The 24424-nt window shown below is 47.6% G+C and overlaps 1 protein-coding gene across 1 annotated transcript in view; it reads left to right on the top strand.

Annotated features, from left to right (window-relative positions):
• Positions 1–24424, top strand: part of nav3 (neuron navigator 3) — a gene marked incomplete at its 5' end in the record, with an annotated part of 156519 nt that overhangs the window by 71463 nt on the left and 60632 nt on the right. The window contains 4 exons of the mRNA XM_079235753.1: positions 4299–4367; positions 8591–8733; positions 14811–15921; positions 18742–18857. Coding sequence (XP_079091879.1) covers positions 4299–4367; positions 8591–8733; positions 14811–15921; positions 18742–18857 — 1439 coding nt within the window. The remainder of the gene's footprint in view (positions 1–4298; positions 4368–8590; positions 8734–14810; positions 15922–18741; positions 18858–24424) is intronic.

Raw genomic sequence — 24424 nt, 5'->3', positions numbered from 1 at the left:
TCTCTTAAGCATGATCTTTCCCAGATTATGTAGTTTTCGTCCCTTTATCCGAACCAAACCTAGCGGAGGCATATCAGAAATTGCGAATATGAATTATTTTAATAAAATGACTATTTCTTAAGTTATGCCTGTCAGAAGTGCTTGGTGGATGGCCCAAGTCCTGGCCCTTGAAGTCCCCGTGAAACGTTAGTTAGAGGGAAACAGAATATTTGACTGGTGTTGTTACAAGAGGGATTTCAATCAAATTATTTGCGTTTGATCGGCCCACTAAAAAGTGGACGGGTAATGTAAGCTCGATACGGAGGACAGAGGACCGTGGCTCCACACACACCTCTGTAGTTTTCGATTGGATGCCCATGATGTTGGAGTTGAAATTGTTTGGTCCCTGCTAGCGTGGGCACACATTATATTTTGTAGTTTTTCTGGGATGTTGTGGTTTTACTGTTGGCACCTCAAACCCTTAGACCACCCGGACACCCCAAAATGACCTTGTTGATATACTGGTCACATAAAAGGTGCAAGATGAATACAAGAGCTTCGACTACCGTGGATTCTTCTGTGTGCACCATGTAATGATGGTGAGATGCAGCATACTGTGAATGCATGAAGAGCATGCAGAGACGCTAAGTGCAACATGTTGCAACGTATGCAGCGTCAGTCCACGTTAGCTACTGAGTGGACTGTGTCACACGCTTGAGTGGACATGACGTGAGTCTGGAGAGTGCTGGTCGGGCTTTGAAGGGTTACACAGCCCCCCACCCCCAGTGGACATGGAGGTCGGATGACATCTCATTACCTGCTGTCATCACGTTGGCCTGTAGCGGCTGAGCGGTCGCCATTTTGGATCTCAAACCCACCAGTTTGTGTCTGCCCTCAGGCCTGCGGCTACAATCAAGCTGAAACTGATATCGCTCACATTTAATAGGACAGCGAAGGCATCCAATATCGCCGCAGTGTCGTGGACTATTAAACGGAAGCCCTGTTGATGTATGTTGTATTGGATCAAACGTGACAGACAGTAACCCCCCCCCCCCCCCCCCCCCCCCATCCCCTTTACCCGGTCCTAAATCCTCATGTGTTCTGGTGGCTCTTTTTCCACATTTGAAAGATCTTTAATTATGTGGGTTGGATGAGCACTCCAGACTGGTGACACTATACTGTTGCCTTCATGTTTCACTGCGCTTCATAAAGCTGGAGGTGGGGGGGGGGGATAGTCAGGTCAGCCTTGTGGTGGAAAAATGAACCACACTATCATATACAACTGTGGGCTGCCTCTACATGAGCTTCCCTTACATTACCTTCTCTCAAACTTCTTCTCTCGTAAAGACAGCTCTCGCTAACCCCTCTGAATACCAACAAAACAAAATTAAAGAGAAGAGACAGAAAGAAAGAAAGAAAGAAAGCAAAAGCACAAAAGCTGAGGAATGTGATGCACAAGTTTACGCTCAACGAAATGCTGAAAAGGCGTTTTAGAGCGTGACAGGCTCCATTAATCTCTGTCCAAGCAGGTCCGGTCTGTGTGCTAAGTGCCATTTAGGGTATTTAATAGAGCACAAAACATACCACTGGGAGATGAAATGTGGCCCCCCCACGAAGAAGAAGAACATATTTATTCGACAGACACCATTACCCAACACGTCACGTATCACATAGTTAATTAATGACGCGAAGGTGCTCGCTGCTATAATGGGAAACTAACCTGAACTCGTTTCCCCTCGGTTCTGCTGTCTGCTCCGGAGCTCGTTAGCATAACGCCGCGTCACGAAAACCCTGCGAGGTCAATTGGAAATGTACAGTGACTCGTCGCTTTATTACGGGGAGGTTTAAAAGCAAGGCGTAACTACAGAAAGAATGCGTGTGTGTGTGTGTGTGTGTGTGTGTGTGTGTGTGTGTGTGTGTGTGTGTGTGTGTGTCTGTGCTCGCATCTGCAGCAGAGGCAGGCGAGAAATGGGAATGTGTGTCACAGATGAATAGGAAACCAAAGAGAGTTAAACGACTAATTCAAATTGTGCTCAGCTCGTCGTTGCCGTTCACAGCTCGACCTCTCTGGTAACAGCATTGGATATCACAGTGTCGCTCGCTCCGTGGCGGCTGAAAGGAAAATGACGTCCAAAATAAAGTCATGGCCAGTATTTGTATTGAACCAAGCTTTTTGATATAAAAAAAATCATATTTTTTGAGAATTTCTTGTCCCTTCAATCATTTTCTATGGTTTGAATGGTTTTCCTGCTGCTTTGTTTATTCACTTTGGGTCACAGTGCCAGCAAAATGCGTGAAGTGCTAAAATGTAAAAGTCTGTTGGCATTTATTCATATTCAGTTTCATGCAAAGTCAAAGAACTGCACACCAAAAGCAGTCAGAGCAGAAAATAAGAGGACTGCAGTGCGTCACTCAGCCAACCCAGTATAGGTGGTTTATTGTCTCCGTCCACTTTCACTCACCAATGCCAAACCAGCGGCCCACAATCTCAAAACAGAGGGCAAGTTGTTCCTCGTTGCCAGAGAAGACGGACGTCTAAACGGGCTGCTGGTGTTGGTTGCGTCCTCTGTCCTCCAGCTAAAGCGTATATCTCATTGTCGTCATTGTAGAGGACAGTTTAAAGACCGTTTTCATAGTTGATGAACTTCTGTAGCTCCGGGACTCCTTCCTCAAAAGAGACTGATTGGAAAACTGTCTCCGGTCAGCCTGTGGAAGGTATGAATACAAGTCTGGGATTCTCAGATTTTACTTTTTTAATACTTAACAGTCCAGAAGAAATTGCTTGCAGTCTTCAAAACTCCTTGAAGGGGGACTTTGTTGTGCGCTAAGCTAGTTATGTGATGCTATATCATGCTAGCTGGCAAGTACAGTCAGCATATTGTTTGTTTCTTTAATTTAATCTTATGTCGAGTTACTGTGACCAAACTGTGAAATGTCCTGGTGAGTTTACAACAGGACAAAAATGGGAATGTTTCTTAAATTGACTCTGTTACGTCGCTGTTTCTTAGCTTTTAGCTTTTAGTTTCTTTTAACTTGTCTTGTTCTGTGTTCTCTGTCTGTAACTTTGGGTTTTTTATGCTGCTGCCTGTCTTGGCCAGGTCTCCCTCGAAATAGATTTTTAATCTCAATGGGACTCTCCTGGTTAAATAAAGGTTTAAATAAAAAAATTAAAACATCAACTGCCACAGTCTTTGTTAGTAACAATTTTTCTTCTTCTTTTCTTCTTCTGTCATTGTTATTATTTTCGATGTATGGTTCATACTTTTGGAGAAAAAAAACTGTTAAGCTAACGATGTTAGCGCCCATTAGTTGGTTACATTTTCAACCCTGTTTTCTTCTTCTTCTATGTTTGTGAGTTTTTATTTGAGTAATTTCATTGTAATTTTTTTCTTTGTTTAAAAAGAGTCACTCATTGTAATGCTAACATTAGCTAGCTGCGATGCAGTTAGTCCAAATGTCCATGGAGAACCTTTCTTTCCTCTTTGGCAGAAATTGATTTTATTGCTGAGAGTGGGGGGTTCACGTGCTTGCTTTTTAATGAAGCCAGCCAATAACAATATGTTGTTATATGACGCATTTAAGCGAGTAAAAAAACAGAAGATATGAGTGAATCGGGGTTTTGAATGGAGGCTCTGTTCACTCCGTGTATGACAACAAGTGAGAAACTCCCACGTGTTTGCGAGTCACACTGTTCGCACGGGATGCTACGCTCAGAGCACTCACACACACAGGAATGAACAGCAGCCTCGCCACCTGGCCATCCACTTTACATTGTTTACAGGGTGCAGGCATGATGATTAAAGGCATCTCTTTGTTCATAAAGCACTCCACAAGTAGCTTAACTACTTCCTGTCAAACACAAACGGAGGGGCAGCCCGCCTTAATTCCCCGTCTCCGTGAATGACTAACAGTGAGTGTTGGGTTGTAAACCGTGACTGATGCCGTGGGCATTTCCTTTTGCCTATGTCTTGTTTTTTTTCCTTCAAAACTGCAAATATTTCTCGATTGTCAAAGTCTCGAGCTGTTTTACGTCAGCGGCCCTATGAATGGCTTGAGAGATGTTGCTGGCTTAGTCATACGTGCGTGGTAATAAACATATGTGAGCCATCATGTGCAAAAAATTAAATGTGCCCTGGCGTGCTACAGTACAGAGCATTCTTCATTTCTCTCCCCGGTTATCTCCGCTGCTTCTATCTGAACGACTCCTCTCGCGCACATTATTACATTAAGGGATGGATTAAGAAACTTCCAGCAAGACGCTGGTCTCCTTCCTCCTCTAACTGTGTTAACAGCCCCTCTGTCATCTGCTCTCTCTTCAGTCTCACAGCGCGATATGCAAGTCCTCCGGGCCACAGTGGACTAGGGTCCCCACAGAAGAAAAACACAAGGTAAATATGGCAACACTCCGTGTACCTCCTTTTATTTTATGGATTCTTTGTTGTCTAGGTTTTTGAAGTGCTTTTTGCATGGCACACTTTTTTATGCTTTGGTGATATTGTGTTACCACTTCAGGGAGGTCAAAGGTCAGGGTCCGCTTCAGAGCAGCTGGTAGGGATTCAGTGGTTTGTTCAAGGATACTGCAGCAGGGCGTAGACGGGCCTCATGGCGACACATTCATTATCTCTGTTTTCACAGGTGATTCGGTGTAATTAAACGCGCCCAACTCGGCGAATGTGTAATTGTGTGGAGGTGCTTGTTCATCATTTTCTTCCAAACCAAGAGTATTCCGCAAGTGAGAAAATAATCAGTTCGTAAGTAGAATGAATGACAATATCTCATTTGAAATGACTAGGAACTACCTTACGAGACAAAAAAATCATTCACCTTCAGACGTCACAGTCACAGCACACGATTTGAATGACCATTGGCCGCTGGCGAGCTCGGTGCATGAACACATCAGTGAGTCCTTTGCACCAAAAAAGGTCGCTACACACATCACACAAAGAAAAAGAAAAAAGTTTTCACTCAGGTAGTTGACTTGCACTTAATATCTGTCCTCAGTCCAGTGCTTTTATACTTGAGAAGTCGTGTCCTGTGGTGTGTGTCCTTTGGGAATACCCCGTATACACATCTTGGCAGAAGAAGCTGCTGCTGAATAAGCCACCAGACATTATAATGACACTCTTTGTGTTGCCAGGCTCCCTGACTGCAGCCAGAAGTCAGGCAGCCACAGGCTTCAGCTACTATCAAGCTACTGTCACACACACACACACACAGGCCACTGACCTTCCTATCGCCGAGTTAGCATAAGCATTGAGGCCCTCACACATGTGAGACCCACACATACTGTATGTCCAGTTGTCTGATGCTCGCAGCATTTGTTCCAGCTCAGGGGAAGTGGGAAACGGCGTGTTGGCAAATAATTCCTCTCCAGCCGCCACTGAGCAATGACAAAAATGCTGTAGCCAGCAGCTCCAGCCCTACGGCTGGTAATCGGCCCTCTGACGTCACTGACAACAAACCTCAATGCTGCTGCTTTGCAGAAACAGCTCTTTCGTACCCGCACAAATATGAATATACACACACACACACACACACAGACACAACACAATGGGGATATTGTAACCATTGCCCCGTTGCCATCCGATCCTCATTTGTAAAAGCGTGATTAACACTTTTATTTGCTGTTTTGTGAGGACAGCTGGGCGACATCATGCCTCTAAAAGCCCGTAGCTGTTTGCAGGCTTCAGCTCCTGAACTACAACTTATCAGCCATTGATTTCCATTCACTTTTGTCCGAACTCAAATCAGCGCACTCTTTGACGCTTGCAGTCATTTTTGTTAATGATTCAAGAGTCTCCTCATTGATTTTCATTAAATACAGAATTTAGCACAAATCAATGGCATCCTAGATCAGTAGAAAATATTGATTTAAACTAGAGACTATCTTGTGATGGGATCAGACTAGCAACGCCAAATTGGGCCATGGGCATAAAGTGACCTCACTTCCAACATCTCTTGCTCGGGTCACACCCGTCTCTGAACTCCTTGGCCTGAAGGTAGCGTGAACTCCAGACTGGACCCGATAACCTGCACTCAGGTGAAGAATCACCGGTAGAACCCTTGCGGCCAGAACAACTAATAGTCAGCGCTTTCTCCTCTGTGGATATCCAGAGACTGACAGGCCCATTAATGTGTTTGTCCCTTCTGTGTCCGATACAGTCCGCTCCCCAAAGTCTGTCACCAAACAGAACCACTGTCACATTTTCCTTCTTGCAGCTCCCGCTTGCTGATGCATTATCAAACATATATTTTGGAAGATGAAAGAATGTTATGATAAAAGGGACTTCCTTCTGATTTCCATCTGAATTGCTTCAATCTCACCCTCATTTCCCCACTATTTATCTCTCATTTTCTACTATATTGTGTTCTCTCCCTATCTGCATCCATTCCCCTCTCACTCCCATTCTCTCATCTCTCTCCTTTGTTCTTTTTCATGTTTTCTCAGTATTCTTTTCTTCATCTCTTAATTGTTTTGGTCTCTCACTCTCTTCTGTTCCTCCCCTTGTTGATTGTACCTGCGGGAGCTAAAGGCCCTGTAGCTCCTGTTATCCCCGCATGTGTGTGTTCAGGGGCGGTGTAGGTGCTTTCAGTTCTGCTTTGATGGGAGATACTTCTCCTTTTCTACGCTCTCTCTCTCTCTCTCTCTCTCTCACTCTCTCTCTCTCTCTCTCTCTCTTTCTCTCTCTCTCTCTCTCTCTCTCAGTCTCTGCGGCTCAGTACAAGCCCGTGCCCTCAAACCTGGATCAGCATCTCTAAACAGAATCCAGTCCGCCCGTGTCGTCACAGTCTGATCTTTTCAGGATCTCAGAAATTCAGAGGAACAGAATGTCGGCACATAAACTGTTTTTTTTTGCACTTGAGCACATTTTATTTTTGCACAACCGCCTGGTACAAAACAACGTTTGCATTGTTCAGCATATGGACTGACTTATTAGGCAGTTTTGCTCCGCCGTGCAGCTTTGCTTAAATGCTGAGCGCCGCTCTTTTCTTTCAAGGGAGACACCCAAAGTAAACCAGGATCGTTTCTCCATCTGAGTTTGTCGTTGCGTCAGAAAAATGCAAAGGGGTGGTGAGTCTGATGAGCCCGTAAATTAGCATTAGCATTGCCAGGTGATGAATGCTTTTTATCCAGTGGTGTGTAGTTTGTGAAAACAATACGTAATTAACAATATGTAAGAAGAACTTTCAAGGTTCTGCTGCTCCTCCTGAAAGTGTTTCAAGGCGGTCACAAGGGGACAAACTGGAGATGACCCGACCGGCTCCTGTGGTATGTTCGATAGACAGTGTGGAGGAAAAGGCAGCGTTGGGAGATATTTCTTAATAGTTAGGTTTTTAATCAATGCTCCGTGTCAATTTGTTTTAGTTTTATTATGTGAAGGCTTTAAAGGCAAAATGGAACATATGAAATGTGTTTTTCTTTTTCCCTCCGCCGGGTTTTTTCATTTTTTTTCTTCTTTCAACCGCTTCAGGATTCCACCCCTTTTGAAAAGAATTTCCCCTCCGACATCTCGGCTCCATCTGCGATACAGACGCGAGGGACATATTCTGCGTAGCGAATCGATTATCTTTGTTAAAGGACATCGCGGCAGCCAGAAAGACACCAAGTTGTTAGAATCCATTCAAGGTTTTTTTTCTTCTTCTTATTTCTTCCCGTCTAATAAGTGACAAAGACCAGGCTGTGAATGGAAACACCCACGGCCGCTCTGATGCATCAAGGTCGTCACTCAGTGCCCTTTTTTCAGCATTACCATCCTTTACTCCCACCCTGTCCTCTGGGAGACTTTGTCCTCGTCTTTCTTCCTCTCGTCAGACCTATTTTGATTGGATTGATCTTGGCCTGCAGTCTAGCCACAACGTGCAAACAAGATCCAATATATATTATGCTATGGACCACTCAACTGTGAGGTAAAAAGCAGCTCATGAAAATCACATCAAACCATAAAGATCAATGGTAGAAATAAATCTAAGTTGCCGTAAATCTTGTTCCGATCTGTGTGCCAGATGCCAGATCTGTTTTTTTTAATAACATACCAACAAATGGCTGACGGCGTCTGGCATAAAACAATGCAGTGTAAAGTTATTGTACAACAGCAACAGGTTTTTGATGTGATAATTCTCTTAGCGCCCTCGCGGGAGTCGAGAAAACCCTCCAAGCTTTGACTCTGTCTGGAGAGGAAGTGTGTGTGAGAGGGACGAGAGGCTGAAAACACAGACCTCCTCGCTCGGTGTCTGTAGCAGCCTGCTGTCAGTGTCAGTGAAGGTCCTGCAGTGAATAGTGACTCCACATGAAGGAGGGAGGAAGGGCCATCAAACGCCGCTCACTGTCGTCACGCCTCCTTCCTCAGCCCACGAGGGAACACACAATGTCTGCCTGCATCTTACCCACTGAGCCCAGAGTCAGTAATCATGAGCGCCTCACTGTACGTGTTGTGTCGAGTCTCTTGAGGTTTTTTATGTATTCAAAAACTCCTCCGAAGACAAAGCTTCTCTCAAGGCATAAATACGTAAAATCCCATGAAAACAATACTAGTAATATTGTCCTGTAGACATAGCTCTGCTTCAAACTGCTTCATAATGTCATCTTAACATCCCGACCCCTCTCTTGCAGGTTGCCAGGCCCCTCCAGAGCACCTGCTGCAGGCAGCGGGGCCTCCAGGAGCCCGGGCTCGTCCAACCTCAACCGCCGCAGCCAGAGCTTCAACAGCATCGACAAGAGCAAGCCTCTCCAGTATGCCTGCGGCAACGACAGAGGTGAGAGCGCCGCGCTTACTGGTCTTACTCTCGCATTCTCCATCCCGGCCACTTGGTGGCAGCACTGGCTCAGGCACACGCTCGCTCCACCAATCCTCACCAGTCTGCTGAATCACCCCCAGTTATAATGGATGCCGCTGAGTGGAGGCGGCATGGCGCGGCGACGCTATTCAGAGTGCTTCTGTTTTGGAGAGAAGGGTCTCACGGTGGAGCTGGAGTGTGCAGGCAGTTTATTTACCACCACACTAATTATTCACAAATACATATTTGCCTTTACAGCCTCTTTCTGTTCGACAGTAAATAATCGAGATTGGCTCACTAACTACACTCATAATAGCCGTACGATTTTATTACGGCTCATTCAGAAGATTTATCGTGACTCATTGGCTCATCGAGTGGTGATGAATATAATCGATCCCACTGCTCACAGTCATTTGAATAATTAAAACCAGTCCCGGCAGGTTTATGACATCATAGTAACAAACCTGTTGCTTTGGCTCGAAATGTATGGAATCATAAAACGTTCTCCAACTGGTGAGCTCACTGCAGGATCCAGTCTAGAGAGAGGGGATCGGCAGGAGAAGGTGAGGAGGTGGAGGAGAGAGAACCACTACAATATGTCCTCTATTGGACTCCATCTATCTCACCTGCCTTCACACCTCAAAAGTCCACGCAGTCCTTTCCAGATTTCTGTCTAAAACTTCAAACTCGTCAACGAGAGTAAGATGGAGGGCGGAGTGAGAGATGATGGAAGGTCAGAGGTCAGACAATTGAGGAACTGATCATATTAGTTATGCTCTCATTTAGAAATCAATCACTTGTTTAGTGTTCTCCTTCAGCAAGCAGAGCTTCGCATGATTCAGTGGATCGGTTTCTTCTTACTCTTTAAATAGGCGGATGCATCCTATTCCGGGCCGTTTCTCTCAGTGCAGTCGAGTCCTGCCAGAAGACAAATGCCAGGCTTTGAGCTTCACTGCAGGGGAGATGAAACTGTGTTTTTTTGTTTTTTAAAGTAAAGGAAGAAACGTAAAAGGCAAAAAAGAAAAATCAATTGTGGGGAAATGTCAGCAATGCAGACAGAAAGAAGCTTCTGGGCAGAAACAGCAGCAGACAGACGGATACAGGCAGAGTCTTGAGTTTATTGTTCTCTTACAGATAGTTGTATTTAGTTTTATATCCTTTGATTTTGTTTTCTTTCACTTAGTTTTTTCTTTTTTTTAAATATACAAATTCATTATTCAGATATGACCAGATACAGGTTCTGATTAGACACAAACAGTATCTGAGTTTTTGCCGTCATGGTGATCTCAGATCAATAATATGACCTTTTACAAGTTTTTAAAATGAAAAGTTCATTTCCACTTGGTTGTTAAGCTCATCGTATCAGCTGTTAATTTGAGTCTTGGTGGTGTTTAAATAAAAATAGAATCATATGTTTTATTAGTCAATTCACTTCGCTAAATGGTTATCCTATCATGTTGTTTTATGTATTTTGGCAGCTAAACCCCTTCATATGAGGAGTAAACAAAATGACTGTGGAAACCAGTTCTAGTATGAAAATGCACTGATCTTTCCAGATGAGGATGCTAGCTTTGTGTTACACCGCTAACAGTGACCGACCGGCCAAGGGGCTACATATATTATATTCTTCTTGACGTGTGTAGATAACTATTGTTTATGTAACGCATGTATTGGGCGTGAAGTGATGATGAGCTTCTCTGCACGCACAGCGTCGCTCAAAGGGCACGAAGAGCATTGCGTCGCCCTTGTTGCCGCGCAACTATTTAATTAGCTTCAGCCGAGCTTCAAAAGGTCACGCTCGAGATATTGGACCAAAGGAAGCCGGTGATTGGCCCGCTCCTCGTTCGGAATCAGGGCGAGGAGGCGGCCATTTTGAAACTCGCCGTAGGTGGAGAAGCTGCTGACGTCCTCGAGCGATGACGCGGTATCTGTCTGACAGTGATGTCATAGGGAGCAGCTGTTGAAGCGTTCAACTCAGATAATATACAATATATATATATATATATATATATATATATATTTATATATATATATCCCTTATATATATATATCCCTTGCTGCAGGTTTCCACTGAGGTCCACGCCTCTGTGTGTGTGTGTGTGTGTGTGTGTGTGTGTGTGTGTGTGTGTCTTTCAGAACACGGTTAATATCACTTGAATCCAGGCGTTCAATCTGGTGAGCAGACCAGGAGAAATGACATTTCATTCCTCGGCCGCTGAGGCAAAAAAAAAAAATCAAGACAAGGGGAGTCTGTTGCCATGGCAACGACAAGTCACTGCACGGCGAAAAGTGTGGCGCTGCAAAACAGCCTCCGGGGTGGGGATGGAGGAAGCGAGGGGGGGGGGGGTTCTTTAAAGATGGGGTTAATTGACTGGACACACAAACAGAGACGCACACACACAAACACAGAATCACACAAACACTTGTAAAGCCCCTTCCTTCACATTTAAAAGCGGCGTCGAGGCTCCTGCACTATCTCTACAGATGAAGGGTAACAGAGAGGACGAGAGGACACAGACAAGCACACAAACACAAGCATGGATGCTCTCTCATCCGTGACTGTCTAGACACACATACACACACACACACACACACAGAAAGACATGCACAATAAGCGTGTCTTGTCTCTGAGTTCATCACATTAGCACATTCGGTCAGGATTCCTTGGCGTCATTTGGGTTTAGTTTAAGAAAACGACTCATTTCTGGTTAAAATTAACATGTTTTTTAACGTAACTTAAGGTACGTACATAATTGAAGTACATTAAATACTTCTGTATTTCGACTCATCCCACCTTTCTAACCTGCGAACCCATGCCAGGAGAGCCGGAGAGTGTCTGCCAGAACTTTGCCCTTTAAGATCTGCAGAAACTATGTTCCCATACAGCAAGAGGAGGTTCTGCTATTCTACTCATACACTTACTCAACTACACTTTCAGATAAGCACATGCACTCTGTCGTGCATGCTCGAAATATTAGAACCGTGAATGCTTAGATGTCAACACACACATTCACATGTCCACACGCACACAAATATGACACAAACACCTACTATGTAGAATCAATCTTCAAAATTATAAGATAACATTTTATTGGCCACATTTCTGTTTTTTTTCCAGCACAATTTTAAATACAGTTCCAGTTTTAAAAGTGTCTGACGTCTTATTTTATCGCGACATCCCACTAAATAAAATAAAATATATGTTGTTATTGTTGTTGTATATATGGTTTATACAGGTGTGTGCAGCAAGCTGGGGAGCAAACATTAGTACAGTACTAATAATAACAGTGCAGTCTAATCTTTATCTGCAACTGTGCAGAAATATCGTGTTTGAACAGAATGAGTAGACATGCAAAATAAAAATAAAAGAGATCATTAATATTTAGATCCCTACTGTCAACTGTGTTGCAGCATGTAGATCCTATACTGTGTCAGTCGGTGTATTGATGCTTCGCTTGCATAACTGATGGCCAGTAAGTTTTAGTACCCTGCAGCTTTCCTTCCCTGAAATGATGTCAGCAAGTTATTCATGAGCTCAGCATTAGCAGCTGTAGTTTTACGTCTGCTGATTGACTGCGGGCCTAAAAATGCAGCATAAAAATCATGATGCATTCATAAAAAAAAATACTAGAACCAGAAGTTTCACAGATATTGCCAGCAAGTATTTCTCTGGGAATCCTAATGAGTGTATAAGGTAGAAAACAGAAACAGAAATAATTGCCTGTTTTGAATGGAGACATGGAGGTAAATGAAAGGGCATTTTAGTGTCGGCGCGCTGCACATTTCCAACGTAAAGAAGCGTCTCTGGCAGAGCCTGACACGGTGCACTGGGGCGTTTTCAGGCATGTTTTAAGGTTTTACAGAATGTCTTTAGCGTGTAAGCCGGTTAAAGTCTCTCAGCCGCAGCTGAAACTGAACCCCCTCCCCTCGGCCTGCCTGAAGGGGCTTTAAACTGCAGACTGACTCACAGCCAGCTGAACCCCGCTCACTGCGCTGACTGACAGCCAGCCAGACACTCACTCTGTCTAATGGCGCATCACTTCATGCTGTCACTCCGTCGCCTTCCCTAATTCTGCCTTTCCTCCTTCTTCTCTTCTTCTTTTCCTCTCTTTCCCTCTGAAGTGGCCTCAGACTGATGCATGTTGTGTCTGTGCCCGTCTTCTGTTGCGTCCATCCCTCTCAAATACTATACTTATCTGTCTGCTGCTGCTGGACCCTCAATGCCTGTAAGAGAGGGGGAGAGTGCCAACCAGCCAGGGAAGATTGTGTGTGTGTGTGTGTGTGTAAAGGTCAATGCTCAGCACTGGACACCAAAACGTTTATTTTTAACACGCATGACGGATGTTTATGTGCAGATGCATGTGTGTGATTTGGACCCGTACAGCGCTTTGCTAGTCTTCCGAACACTCAAAGCGCTTTAACACTACATGACATCATTCACCCATTCACACACTGAATTATCAACCATTCATACACCGTAGGCGCAGCTACGGGAGCAATTTAGGGTTAAGTGCCTTGCTCAAGGACACATCAGCATGGGCTATCGGAGTCGGGGATCGAACCGCCGATCCTCTGATTGAAGGACGACCCGGCTCACCACAGTCGCCCTGTGATTTGGTGTTGCATTGAACTGTAAATCTGGTAGATGTAAACACCTTCATAATGTATCCTAACTCACCTGTTGGGCCTGTAATGGGAAGAAAGAAAGTGGTCAAATATGAAAGAATATCTCTGGAGATGATTTGTAAAAATATGATAAAAAGCCCAAACATTTTGGCATCGATTACATCATTATTTGTGACTTTGGCTACATGTAATACATATGTATCACACTGTCATAATCTTGTGTGTTGATGAACGTTGCTGCCATAGTTCCTTTATTTGTTCACAATAGAGGTGAATGTACACAAACAAACAACTTGAATTCAGAACACTGCTCCATGTCGCTTCTCTTTCGTCCCCAGGGTCCCTTAAAATGATAACTGGAAATCCCCCCACTGCGATGTAGCTGGCTAACGTTCCTCCTCGTGTAGATACATGATCAACGTGGATGACACGATGACCCGTTATTTCCAGCAGCGTTTCATGGCTTTTGGTTTTAAAGTCTCACAAGAAGCGAGGGCTTTTCTTCCAGAGCTGCCATTTTATACCAGCGTTGAACAATCACACAGGGAGAAATCCCCGGATCAGAGGCAGGCATCAGTGGTTCTACACCCACTGCCTCCTCAATATGGAGACGTTTTTGAGTTGAGCTCGAAGTGCCCACTTTTGTCTTCCATCTCCATATTTTCTAAACCGAGAATTCTAGGAAAGGAGGAAATAAAAAGTAATTTGATTCAAAACACTGGATTCAAAAATACCTCCTCAAACTCTCAGAGTCCTGTCATCTTAGACTGATGATGTTGAACAGTAGATGCATGGTGACCTCTCGGAAAAGAAATTCTCCATCCATTCATTGTCACGTAGCTGCTGTGATCTCTTTTGGTGGCGCGTCCCTTATAACCACTGTCATCCACCTGAAAACATGCCGTGTATACATGTGTAAATCAGTGCGTTGGAAGTCTGAACACGCAGCTACAGCACACTAAAAGTAAAGTGCAAACTCCTTGGAGACTCCAGTGTAATGCTAACAGAGAAATCTTTTTTTCTTCTTTTTTTTTAACCCAACATACCGTAGATATTCTGCCGACTGGGACTGAACCCTCTGAAAGTTCCCCATTCTTGCTTGACTTCTGAGATGAATGTGTGCAAAACCATAGAGGAAGAACAGCAGGATATTCAGCTGTGACTTTGGAAAGGGTTGTTTCTCATGTCAGATGAATCCAGGAAGACGGTGAAAGTTTGCCACAATCAGAATTTGAGTGTTTGCTCCAAAAAATGTTGGTTTGCTTTTAAAGTCCTTACCGTTGTCAGAGTCCCGCCCACTGTGTAACATCTATGAACTATGACCAGAACAGAATTAAAACAGATTGCAAATGTGTAGGCAACGTAATGCATTGAACGCCGAACGTTTTAATCAAATCAAATAACCAGGCTTCTCTTCTTCCCTGGTCCAGAAGCGGTGAGGGGTATCCCGGTACCCGGCGGGATGAATGGGAGCGGTATTGGTGGGACGGTCCCCACCAGCCTCAGCGGGCAGCAGCTGGCCTCTGCCATCCCCTCAGCCTCCACCGGCAAGTCCTGGCGCAGCAAGTCCATGAACCTCAAGCACAGCGCCACGTCGTCCATGCTGGCGAGCCCCACTCACTCCCCCGCCCTTTCACCCCAGGCCTCCGAAGGCCTTCAGCCGCACGGAGGCGATGGCTCAAAAGTAGGGTCGGCCGGCGGCGGCGGCGGACCCCAGAGGTCCATGCTGGAGAAGTTCCGCCTGATCAACCCCAGGTCGGCTTCGCGGGTGTCTCCGTCGGTGGAGATGGTTCTGCAGGAGGAGGACGACATGTCGGAGTACGGCGAGGAGGGACTGACGCCCACGGGGTCGGCGTGCAGCAGCGGCAGTAGCAGCGCTACGGCCAAGCAGATGTCTACCAAGGCCGCCGCGCCCTCCCTCGCTGCACCGAGCAAGACCTCCTCTTCGTCCAGCTCCTCCTCTTCATTGTCAAAAACGTCGGCCAACGGCAGCAGGTCCAAAGACAGGGAGGACAAAAGCAGATCTGGGAAATCCTCTAAGGACAGCTCTCCGCCCAAAGAGGAGCGCGACTCGTTTGCCGACCCCACCAAGAAGACCTCCAAAATAGCCAGCCTCATCCCCAAGGGAGGGAAGCCGTCGTCCGGGAAGAAAGACGGCGGCGGCGCCCCCTCGGCCTCCAGCAGCATCCCCAAGTCGGGACTCAAAGCTCCCTCCACCGCGACGACGTCCAAGCCTCAGAGCCAGAGCCAGGCCGCCTTGAACAGCAGCGGCAACATGCGCGGTGGAGACGGGGAGCGAGCCAAGCTGACCAAAGGAGGGCAGGGTGGGAGTTTCTACATCCAGCGCCCCAGTGGGGGCCCGGAGGGCAAAAGGACCAGCATGACCTCCTCCACCAGCACCTCAGCCCTGTCCGGGTCCAGTGGGATAATGGGAGGGGGTTGTGGTGGAGGAGCTCTTGGAGGGAACGGAGTAGTTCAGCTTCCCCAGCAGCAGCAGCACAACCACCCCAATACTGCCACTGTGGCTCCCTTCATGTACAGGTGAGATATGTGTGTGTACTGCATCCATTCACAAGCAAAGTTGTCTATTTCCAACTCCCCCACAGAGGTTTTGACCCTTCTTCCTGAAAGCATAACTTTTAAGCACACACACCCAGAATATTCCTGGCGCTCCCCCACTTTGCATCTTGCTCTCGCCTCCACATCTCTTCACAGTCATTACAGAACAAATTAACATCCTCTGCCTGACGCTTGCCAAAGCCTATTATTTCCCTGTCTGGGTTTCATCTTTGATGCGAGGATCCCAGACATCGGCAGCGTCTTCTCTTCATTCAACCGGTGTTGTTTTGATGCAGCTGGCACGTGGTTCCCTGGCGTTGCAGGAAGTGGGTAAATCTGCCCAGCAGGGCCGATTTTCTCTTACGACGACAGAGGTAATCCAGGAGGAGGGGGCGAGGGTGGGGGGGGGGGGGGGGGGGGGGGGGGAATGGTGGAGCCGCCAAAGTCTCTGGGATGCCTTTGTGCTCAGAGAGAAAGAGAGTTAGGAATCCCATTAAACAAGGCTTAATCCCTCACCGCTTCTCTCCCCGCTCGTCTTCCTCCTCCGTTGTGCACAGTCAGCTTTGCCACACTGAGCCTTGCCTCTTTCGAGCATTAGCGTTACTTTAATCCCACACGTTTAGCAAGTTTAAAACCGCTGCGGGCATCAGTCCTGGGCCGACAGCGGGTGATCAGTCAGTTATGAAAGAGGGGAACCAAAACTGAAGGTGTAGAAGCAGAGACGGACCACTCCATGAGCAAAACGTACAAATGAAGTTTCCGAAGACGTGCATCATCTGTGATGTCAGCCACAGGTCTCTGAAGGGACAACGTTGGGCTGGACTTGAGTTCATTTTGAGTTTATTTTTTGCTAATTGGGGAATAGAAGTTCCAAATTGCGATATAACGACCAGTACTGCTTTATCGTTCAGTAAGAAAAACCTTTGGCTATTAAGAGACTTGGGGAACCAATTTGATTTTCTAGCGGTCTTTAGAAACTGATTATTGATATTGTGTTTCTGAACCACAGAGGGCATGAAACCCCTGGTTGTGTTGGTACTTTGCTCTTGCCTTTGAGGTGCAGCGGACTCATTGCCCCCTCTACCTTGGTCCCCTGTGCCAAGACATTTCCATGTGAGCATATTTCTGTAGCCTCCTCTTCACTGGCTATAAATATTCTTCCTCCACCCAGCGAGCAGACAGTAAGCGTAAAGGCCTCCCGCTGTGCTGCAATTTACCATCATTTTCTGCCCAATTAGGCATCTTTGTCTTGTGCACTTTCTCCTCTGTGCTCACTTCAAGGCGATACCTCTGCCAAGTTTAACAGACCGGAGTGGTTGCAGGACTTTGCCGCAGTTAGTGTGCAGGATTGATTTGGGTTCGCCCCCTCTGTGTCTTCCTCAGGCACAGAATCAGGGAGGATGGGAACAGTACAGTACTTCATTCCACCACCAGGAGTAAAGACCAGCAACACATAGGAACAGGCCTTATCGGAATCTTATGAGTGAAGTTATCTTTCCTTTTAATACAAAATAATCTCGTTTTTTAGTTTATATAGAAATTGTTACCTTTTCCCCATATGTCTGCTTCTTATTTTGGGCCCTGGTTGTTGTGTGCAGCAGTAGTGTCAGTCTTTTTTGTGGATCCACTGAGGTGAGGGAAGAGAAAAAGAAGCTTTTCTCACATGAGCTGAAGTCACCGGCTGATGCTGCTGTTGCATTTGGATGCCAATTTTTTATCTGCAGCTCTGCAGGTGGTAGTCCCCAAAGTGTGTGTTATGTATGTGTGTGTGGGTGTGTGTGGGGGGGGTATGAATACCATACAGTAGCTTGTGCTGAGACCTGTCTGTGTGTATACCAGGGTTTACACGTGTTGGTTTGCACACTTTTCATCGTGTGTGTGTGTTTCTGAGTCTCTGTGTTCATTTGATTGTGTTTGCACGTGTACCATCTGCACCGCGTGTATTTGCGCGCTGGTTTGTTTTTGTCTCTTTACACATGTGTGGCTTTCTTTTGGCCTCACCGCGTCAGACCGCTGCCTCGTGAAGGCCGTCCGGACTCGCTCCTCGTTTCTTCAGATCGGCAAACAAACAGCGGAGCGCGACGCGGTCGAGAGGCAGACACACAAACGCGTGTTCACACTCTGAAGCGCTCGCACAACGCGTCGCCCTGCTGCCTTCAGAGGCGTCCATCTGTTGCACATGTGACTGAGACTAAAAACGGACTCAGACATTCAGGCTGGTTTTCCTGTTTAACACAAACAGCAGACTGGATGTGAGGAAGGGGCCATTCTGGCTGTTGCTCACACTAAAATGTCTTTATGTGATGCTGCATTTTATATTCACGTGACAATAGTCATACTAAACTAAAACCAAATGGTGCTAAAGGGAGAGACTGAATAAATAAGTGTCCTCCTTGCTGCTTATCGCTGTCTACCTGTAAATATCCATGCTCCCTTTTTATTGCACTCTGCTTCATGTTTATCGTTAAATGGTCTTTGTTAAATGTTCTGCATCTCCCGCCAGGACAAATTCCTTGTATGTGTAAACGCACTTGGCAACAAATGCTTCTGATTCTGATTCTGACCTGCACTGTTTGTCATCGCGCTTGTGAAATTGAGCGTAAAATAAAACAGAAAGGCAAACTATTCTACTGGCAATGGTAAAGGTAAAAGTATTTTATACAATTCATTTTGCATAAGATACTAGTTTTGTTTTCCCCTGTATTGGAAGACATGATCTTTTGAAGCGGCCGGAGCGGCTGCAGTGCTGCTCTTCATCTCAGCTGCGTGTTATTTATTTTGTTGTCTCTCCTTTGCCTCCAGGACTTTCTCAGAAAACGACTGCACCATGGTGGCCCCAGCCGACCCCTGCCTCAGCCCCACCAAGGGAGAGCTGGTTTACAGCAAGACAGCCAAACAGTGCCTGGAGGAGATATCAGGTACAGCGGGTCCACACACACGCCGCGGGCTCTGCATGCGTGATATCTGACCGTATGGTTGTGTGAATGTGTAGTGCCACGTGCATTAACATGTGTCTGCTATAATACACTGTGAGGATTTAACCTTCATCTGCTGTTCAGCGTCCATATCTGCTTCTCTGCGTGTTTAGACGGTGCATTTAGTCTCTTTAGGGAACAGAACAATCGGTGTAGCTGACATCAACACTGTTGTGTCTATGGATTAGCTGCTCCACATAAGGTTTGAGTGAGAGCTTTTAATGCAGGCTAGTTAAGGGGTCGCTGCTGCTGTGTGTGGCACAATGTGCTGGTGTCATGCAGCTGGTGTGTGTGTGTGTGTGTGTGTGTGTGTGTGTGTGTGTGTTATTCGTGTTTACTGGGGGGATCCCTGTTCCGCGCCGGTTCCATGCGGCGAAGGGAAAAGGTCAGCGCTGACAGACGGACACAGGGAGCATCTGCAGCTCTTTGGTTGTTTTTTTCATAACGTTCCTGCAGGCCGAAACCCCAGCTCTGCATCACGACCATACACATCTTTTATTGTTTTCAGCCTCAGCAGATGGACGGCTTTTGCAAAGAGTTGCTTGACATTTGACGAACGTTCTTTTTTAATGAGTTTTATCCAAAGCTTCTAACGTGTCGTTAGTTCAGACAGAGGAACGGATGCCGTCGCACACGCACTACAATGGAGCAGGAAAACTGGGGATGGAAAGAGTTTTAAGCCTCAAAGCAAAATATGGAGTTTGATTAAAGAAGGGTGTAGTGAGAAGAGGCTGCAATCAGAAACAGGACAGCTTCTCCAAATGTTTTGTCCATTATTTATATTTGAGTGTGTCATCCTTTTCAACGACACCAGAAAGCTGCTGGTTGGAATTAAATCCTCCCGTTTTGTTTGCGAGGACTTCAAACGTCTTTATTGTCCTTTAATTGCGGTCCGTGGACGTCTGCGCCATTGAGCGGTCAGTGCCGACGGACATCTGACCGGCTTCTAACCACGAGCTCCACTTCCTCACTGAGGAGCAGGACGGGAGCTCAAAGCAGGCAACACGCGGCACGAACCGCTGGCACAGACACACGCCATTGTTTCAATTGCAAAAGGAGACTTTGGATTTGACATATTTAGTAGAAAAATGCAATTTGGAAACTCCATCCTTATAATAACAGAAATAGCAGAGGACAACGTGGACGATGAAACAAACAAGCAATGAAAAATAAGACTACAAAGTCTACAAAGTGCAGCGAGCACAAACAACAGGCGTGATTACAGGTTTTCGGGGGATTGTCAGGTCGACTGTGACATTCCAGAAAAGGAATGTCACAGTCGGTCGTGGCTTTTTCCGCAGCCCGTCATTTAAAGGATAGAATTAGACTCCGTTCCTTTTGTTTTGAGGTCCGTTTCAAACACTCCGCTCTCTGCCCGTCGCACGCTTCATGGCCGTTTCACATCCTCCGCTTATTCCCCGACCCCGAGCATGAAGATACCGCAAACGCCACACGACAGGCAGGCCAAGCTCGTTATGTTGATTTAAGCGTTTTGTGAAATTATTGCGGGATGAGGGAAAGAGAAAACTACAGAGGAGACGCTCCGAAGTCATTCTTGTTGATTCTTAAGTGCTTGTGACCAATATGCACGCTTGATTACAGGAATACCTTGATTACGGTTTCTGAGGCAATCTGCTTCCAGTCCCTACTAGCTATTGGTAACCACGATTAAACAATGCGTGGACGACAGCTGTGAGTAATAGCGACGGCGCTAATAAAGCTCGCACTGATTGATGGGGAGACGTGGGTTCTGTGGTCTCATTGTTGAGCCGCGATAAGCCGCCTTCGCTCCTCCAGATAGCATTTCATTAAGTCCGGGCGGCCGGCGAGGCGGCCAGCTCACAGGTGCTGCTGTCCAAACAACTCACTGTCAGAGATGGAGAGACAGAGGAGGAGAGAGAGGGTGGAAGGAGAAAAAGATACGGGCTGGGAGGAGGAGGAGGAGGAGGAGGATGGGAGCGAGCAGAAAAGCAAGAGAACGAGAGGGATTAGGAGAAAGAGAGGGTGATGAGCAGTGAGAAGGAGGGTTGAGAGAGAGAGAGAGAGAGAGAGAGAGAGAGAAAGAGAGAGAGAGAGTACTGCAGGCTGCACGCAGGAATGAACAAGCAGACCGAGAGCTATGCGAGTCCGTTCTCTCCGCTGTGAGGAGAGAGGCTGTCAGAGAGTCAGAGGGGAGGCAGCAGAAGTGTGGCGGGGAGGCGGTAATTAAAGGAGAGACAGAAGAGAGACAGAAGGCGCAGGGGAGGGAGATAAGAGGGGGAAAAGATAAAGAGAGCCGGGGAGTGAGAGACGCGGGCGCGTGAGCGAGGGGAAGAGAGATGTAGCGACTCCACGCCCCTGACTGTGCTGGAGGAAGGAGACGCGAGGACAGGAGACGGAGCGGAGGAGACAAGTGTTAGCGTCCGGCTCACCGTGAGCATGGAGCGGCCGAAGGATGGACCTGGAGTCTACCTGCATGCCTGAGCGGGAGGTCTTCGCCCCCCCTGCGCTCGCTTTCCGTCCAGCCCGCCGAAGCCCGGAGAGGCGTGGGACTCTCTCGTCCCTCCTCCCCTTCCGCTCGCTCTCCCAGTGACGGTGCGATGTGAAGCGCACCGCCGCTCACAGGTGGACCCACTCGCATCCCACAGAGGTAAGCCGGACAAAGGGAGGGGAGCGCCGAGCCGGAGATGAAGAGAGGAGCGGAGTTCTCGGTGTACCAGGGAGGCAGCCCGGCTCGACGGCCTCCCCAGCCTCTCCCCGACAACCTCAACCTGCGGATCAAGCAGCGCTCGCTCACCAACCTGACCCTGCTCAGCGATGGCGAGCGCCGGGTGTACTCCTTCGAGCTGGACGAGCCGCCGCCTCTCCTGTCGCGGCCGCAGAGCTCGCCGCTGCACTCGTCCTCCACACAGCGGGCGGGAGGCAGCCTGCAGGGAAGCCCGAGGAAGGAGGCGGTCACGAGAGGCGGAGGCACCAGGACTCGATCCCTGTCGCTCTCCCTCACCAAGATGCTCTCTCAGTCGGAGCACTCCCTCATCCCGGTGCCCTGGCGGTGCACGGGTGCGGGCGGGCGGCCCCAGCGGGCGTCGTACAGCGGCCACCCGCGGACGTCCAGGGGGGAGGCGGGGACGGACGAGGAGGGCGGCGGCAGCGGGCGCTCGGGCGAGGAGCCGGCGGCGGGCAGGGCGGGCGGGAAGCGGGGCGGCAGGGAGAAGGATGGCGGGTACTGGGCGGAGGAGGAGGTCTCAGGGGGGGGTCCTCGCGAGGGAGCGGCTCAGCTGGATAAAGAGCTGATCCTCACCATGCTGGGCGACCTGGAGCAGGTGCTGCACACACAGCCCCGCCCACGTAAGTCAACGCAGTCGGGGAATGAGCATGAATGTGGACAAAAATCTGTTTGACATCCCTCCAACGCAAAAAAAAAAAGGGATTACTATGACAACACCGCAAATTGGAAACTTTGTCCAGGAAGTGGAAGGACTCACGTTATTGCGGAGTGTGGGCTCAGTTTAAAAAAATGCAAACTTGGACAGAGTATTATAACGTCAAAGCAGAAAAAAGCCTTCAATAAGCCGGTTATTTTCTTAATCCTCTTGACGATTTCTCAGGGCACACTGTTCGCATTTGAAGATATTATTCAAAAGCCGTGAAAAGCACACACACACACACACACACACACCCTCGTGCAATTCACACACACGCACTCAGCGCAGCCACAGGATTCACACGAGCAGCGAGTAGTTTGATGTCATGGACATATGAAAAGATCCTTTTCCACGCATCCTTTTTCATCACTTGCATCCGCTCACTGTCACACTCTCTGCCATTGTTCAGTGTCGAGCTGTGAATTTAGCATCCAGTCCAACCTGTGCCAACGGGTTCCTTGCCTCACCTCGACAGCAGCTCCGTTAACGGCGAGCTCGCCACGGAGTGAGATTCTGGAACGAGCGCCCATGTACAGAGCTGGCGTTGATGCCAGAGGGAGAGGGACGTGGGAGGGGAGCCGATGTCCAGCTGATAAGATGGAGTGTTTATTTAAGGAGATTTTATTGTCACTCTCCGGATAAAGCAAAGTAGGGAGAGCTTTGGTGGTGGGCAGATTGCTGATCTCCTGTAAGCGGGATCATGGCATGATGCAGCATAAAGAAGAGATACCTTGAGATGTAGATGAAGGGAAAAGCAACACCCACTCCCACTGAAAAAGCACAGCCAGTATTCCCTGCACATCCTCCAACGTGATCAATAGCTCATTATTACACCTGTGTGTGTGTGTGTGTGTGTGTGCACTCTGTTCATGCATACAGGTGCTGTTTATTTTCTCTTTCTGTGAGCGTGTCCAGACATCTGAGAAGATGTTAGGACACGCCCACGCACATTCAGCAACGGGGCCCTAAAGAAATTACCCCAACATTGCGTGTGTGTGTGTGTGTGTGTGTGTGTGTGTGCTGCCATGGCGACACGCCAGTGTATGTCAGCCAAAGCTTCATTAACGCTGATTTGTGACAAACCGCTGTAACAAATGTAGAGCTGTCTAGTAGTGTGTGTGTGTGTGTTGGCATGCACTTGTATAATTAGACGACTGGGATGGTTCCCTAATAGTATTCAGCCAGAGCGGAGGACACCAGATCTCATGCATTATTGATAGACGGGAGGTGTGTGTGTGTGTGTGTGTGAACCCGCTGGTTCAGTAAGTGTCGGCCCCAAATTGCAGTCATTTGCATCACGATGCGTCAAGCTTATCTCGAGCAGCGTTCGTTCTGCGCCTCATATGTGTGTTTGTCAGTGTGTGTGTGTGTGTGTGTGTGTGTGTGTGTGTGTGTGTGCACCTTCCTTCCGTGCCCTTTTTTCCGATCCTCCCCGCGGGCCCGGTCTCAGTCCGGCTGCTTCTCGGCCTCACCGGGGTCGAGAGCCGGACACGCAGCTTGAATCCCAAATAAAGGCCTCGCGGCTTCTCACCTGTCTGCGGCGCTGCACAGTGGAAACAGCAGCTACACGCGTGTATAAGCCACCGCTACAGAGGGAAGGCAGCCTCACCTGCTGCTCTCCTTGAGCCGCATTAACGCTATCGGTGTGGGAGTTTTTCTAATACCAATGTGTGCGTGCGCGTGTTTGTTTATGTGTCGGTCTGCGGTTGCGTTGCAGAAAATCCCCAGATGGCCTCTCCTCTAGCGTTCAGGGGGAGCGCTCTGCTCCTGCACCGCGGTGAATTGCTCACACACACACACACATACACACACACACACACAGGAAATAGAAGGGGGAAAAAAAGCATAAATGCACACACACGCCTCGGGCCGCTTCTCAATGTTGCATGAGGTGTCCGTTCATGGTGGCGACTCCAGGGCCAGATCTCCTCATGTCACTTTTATAATGGGATTGTAATTGGATCTTTCTGGAAGGAGCCCCGGTGAGAGGAGGAGGAGGGAAGAAGAATTAGAGAACGTCAGATCCCAGTGATGCTTTGAGTTTGTGGCAGCAGAGATCCGTCAACCTGCTGGAGGATGACAGCCTATCATTCTGGGCTTGGAGAA

This window comes from Taurulus bubalis, assembly GCF_910589615.1.
Source record: "Taurulus bubalis genome assembly, chromosome: 20".
NCBI classification, from domain to species: Eukaryota; Metazoa; Chordata; class Actinopteri; order Perciformes; family Cottidae; genus Taurulus; species Taurulus bubalis.
This window is presented reverse-complemented; position numbering and strand designations above follow the sequence as displayed.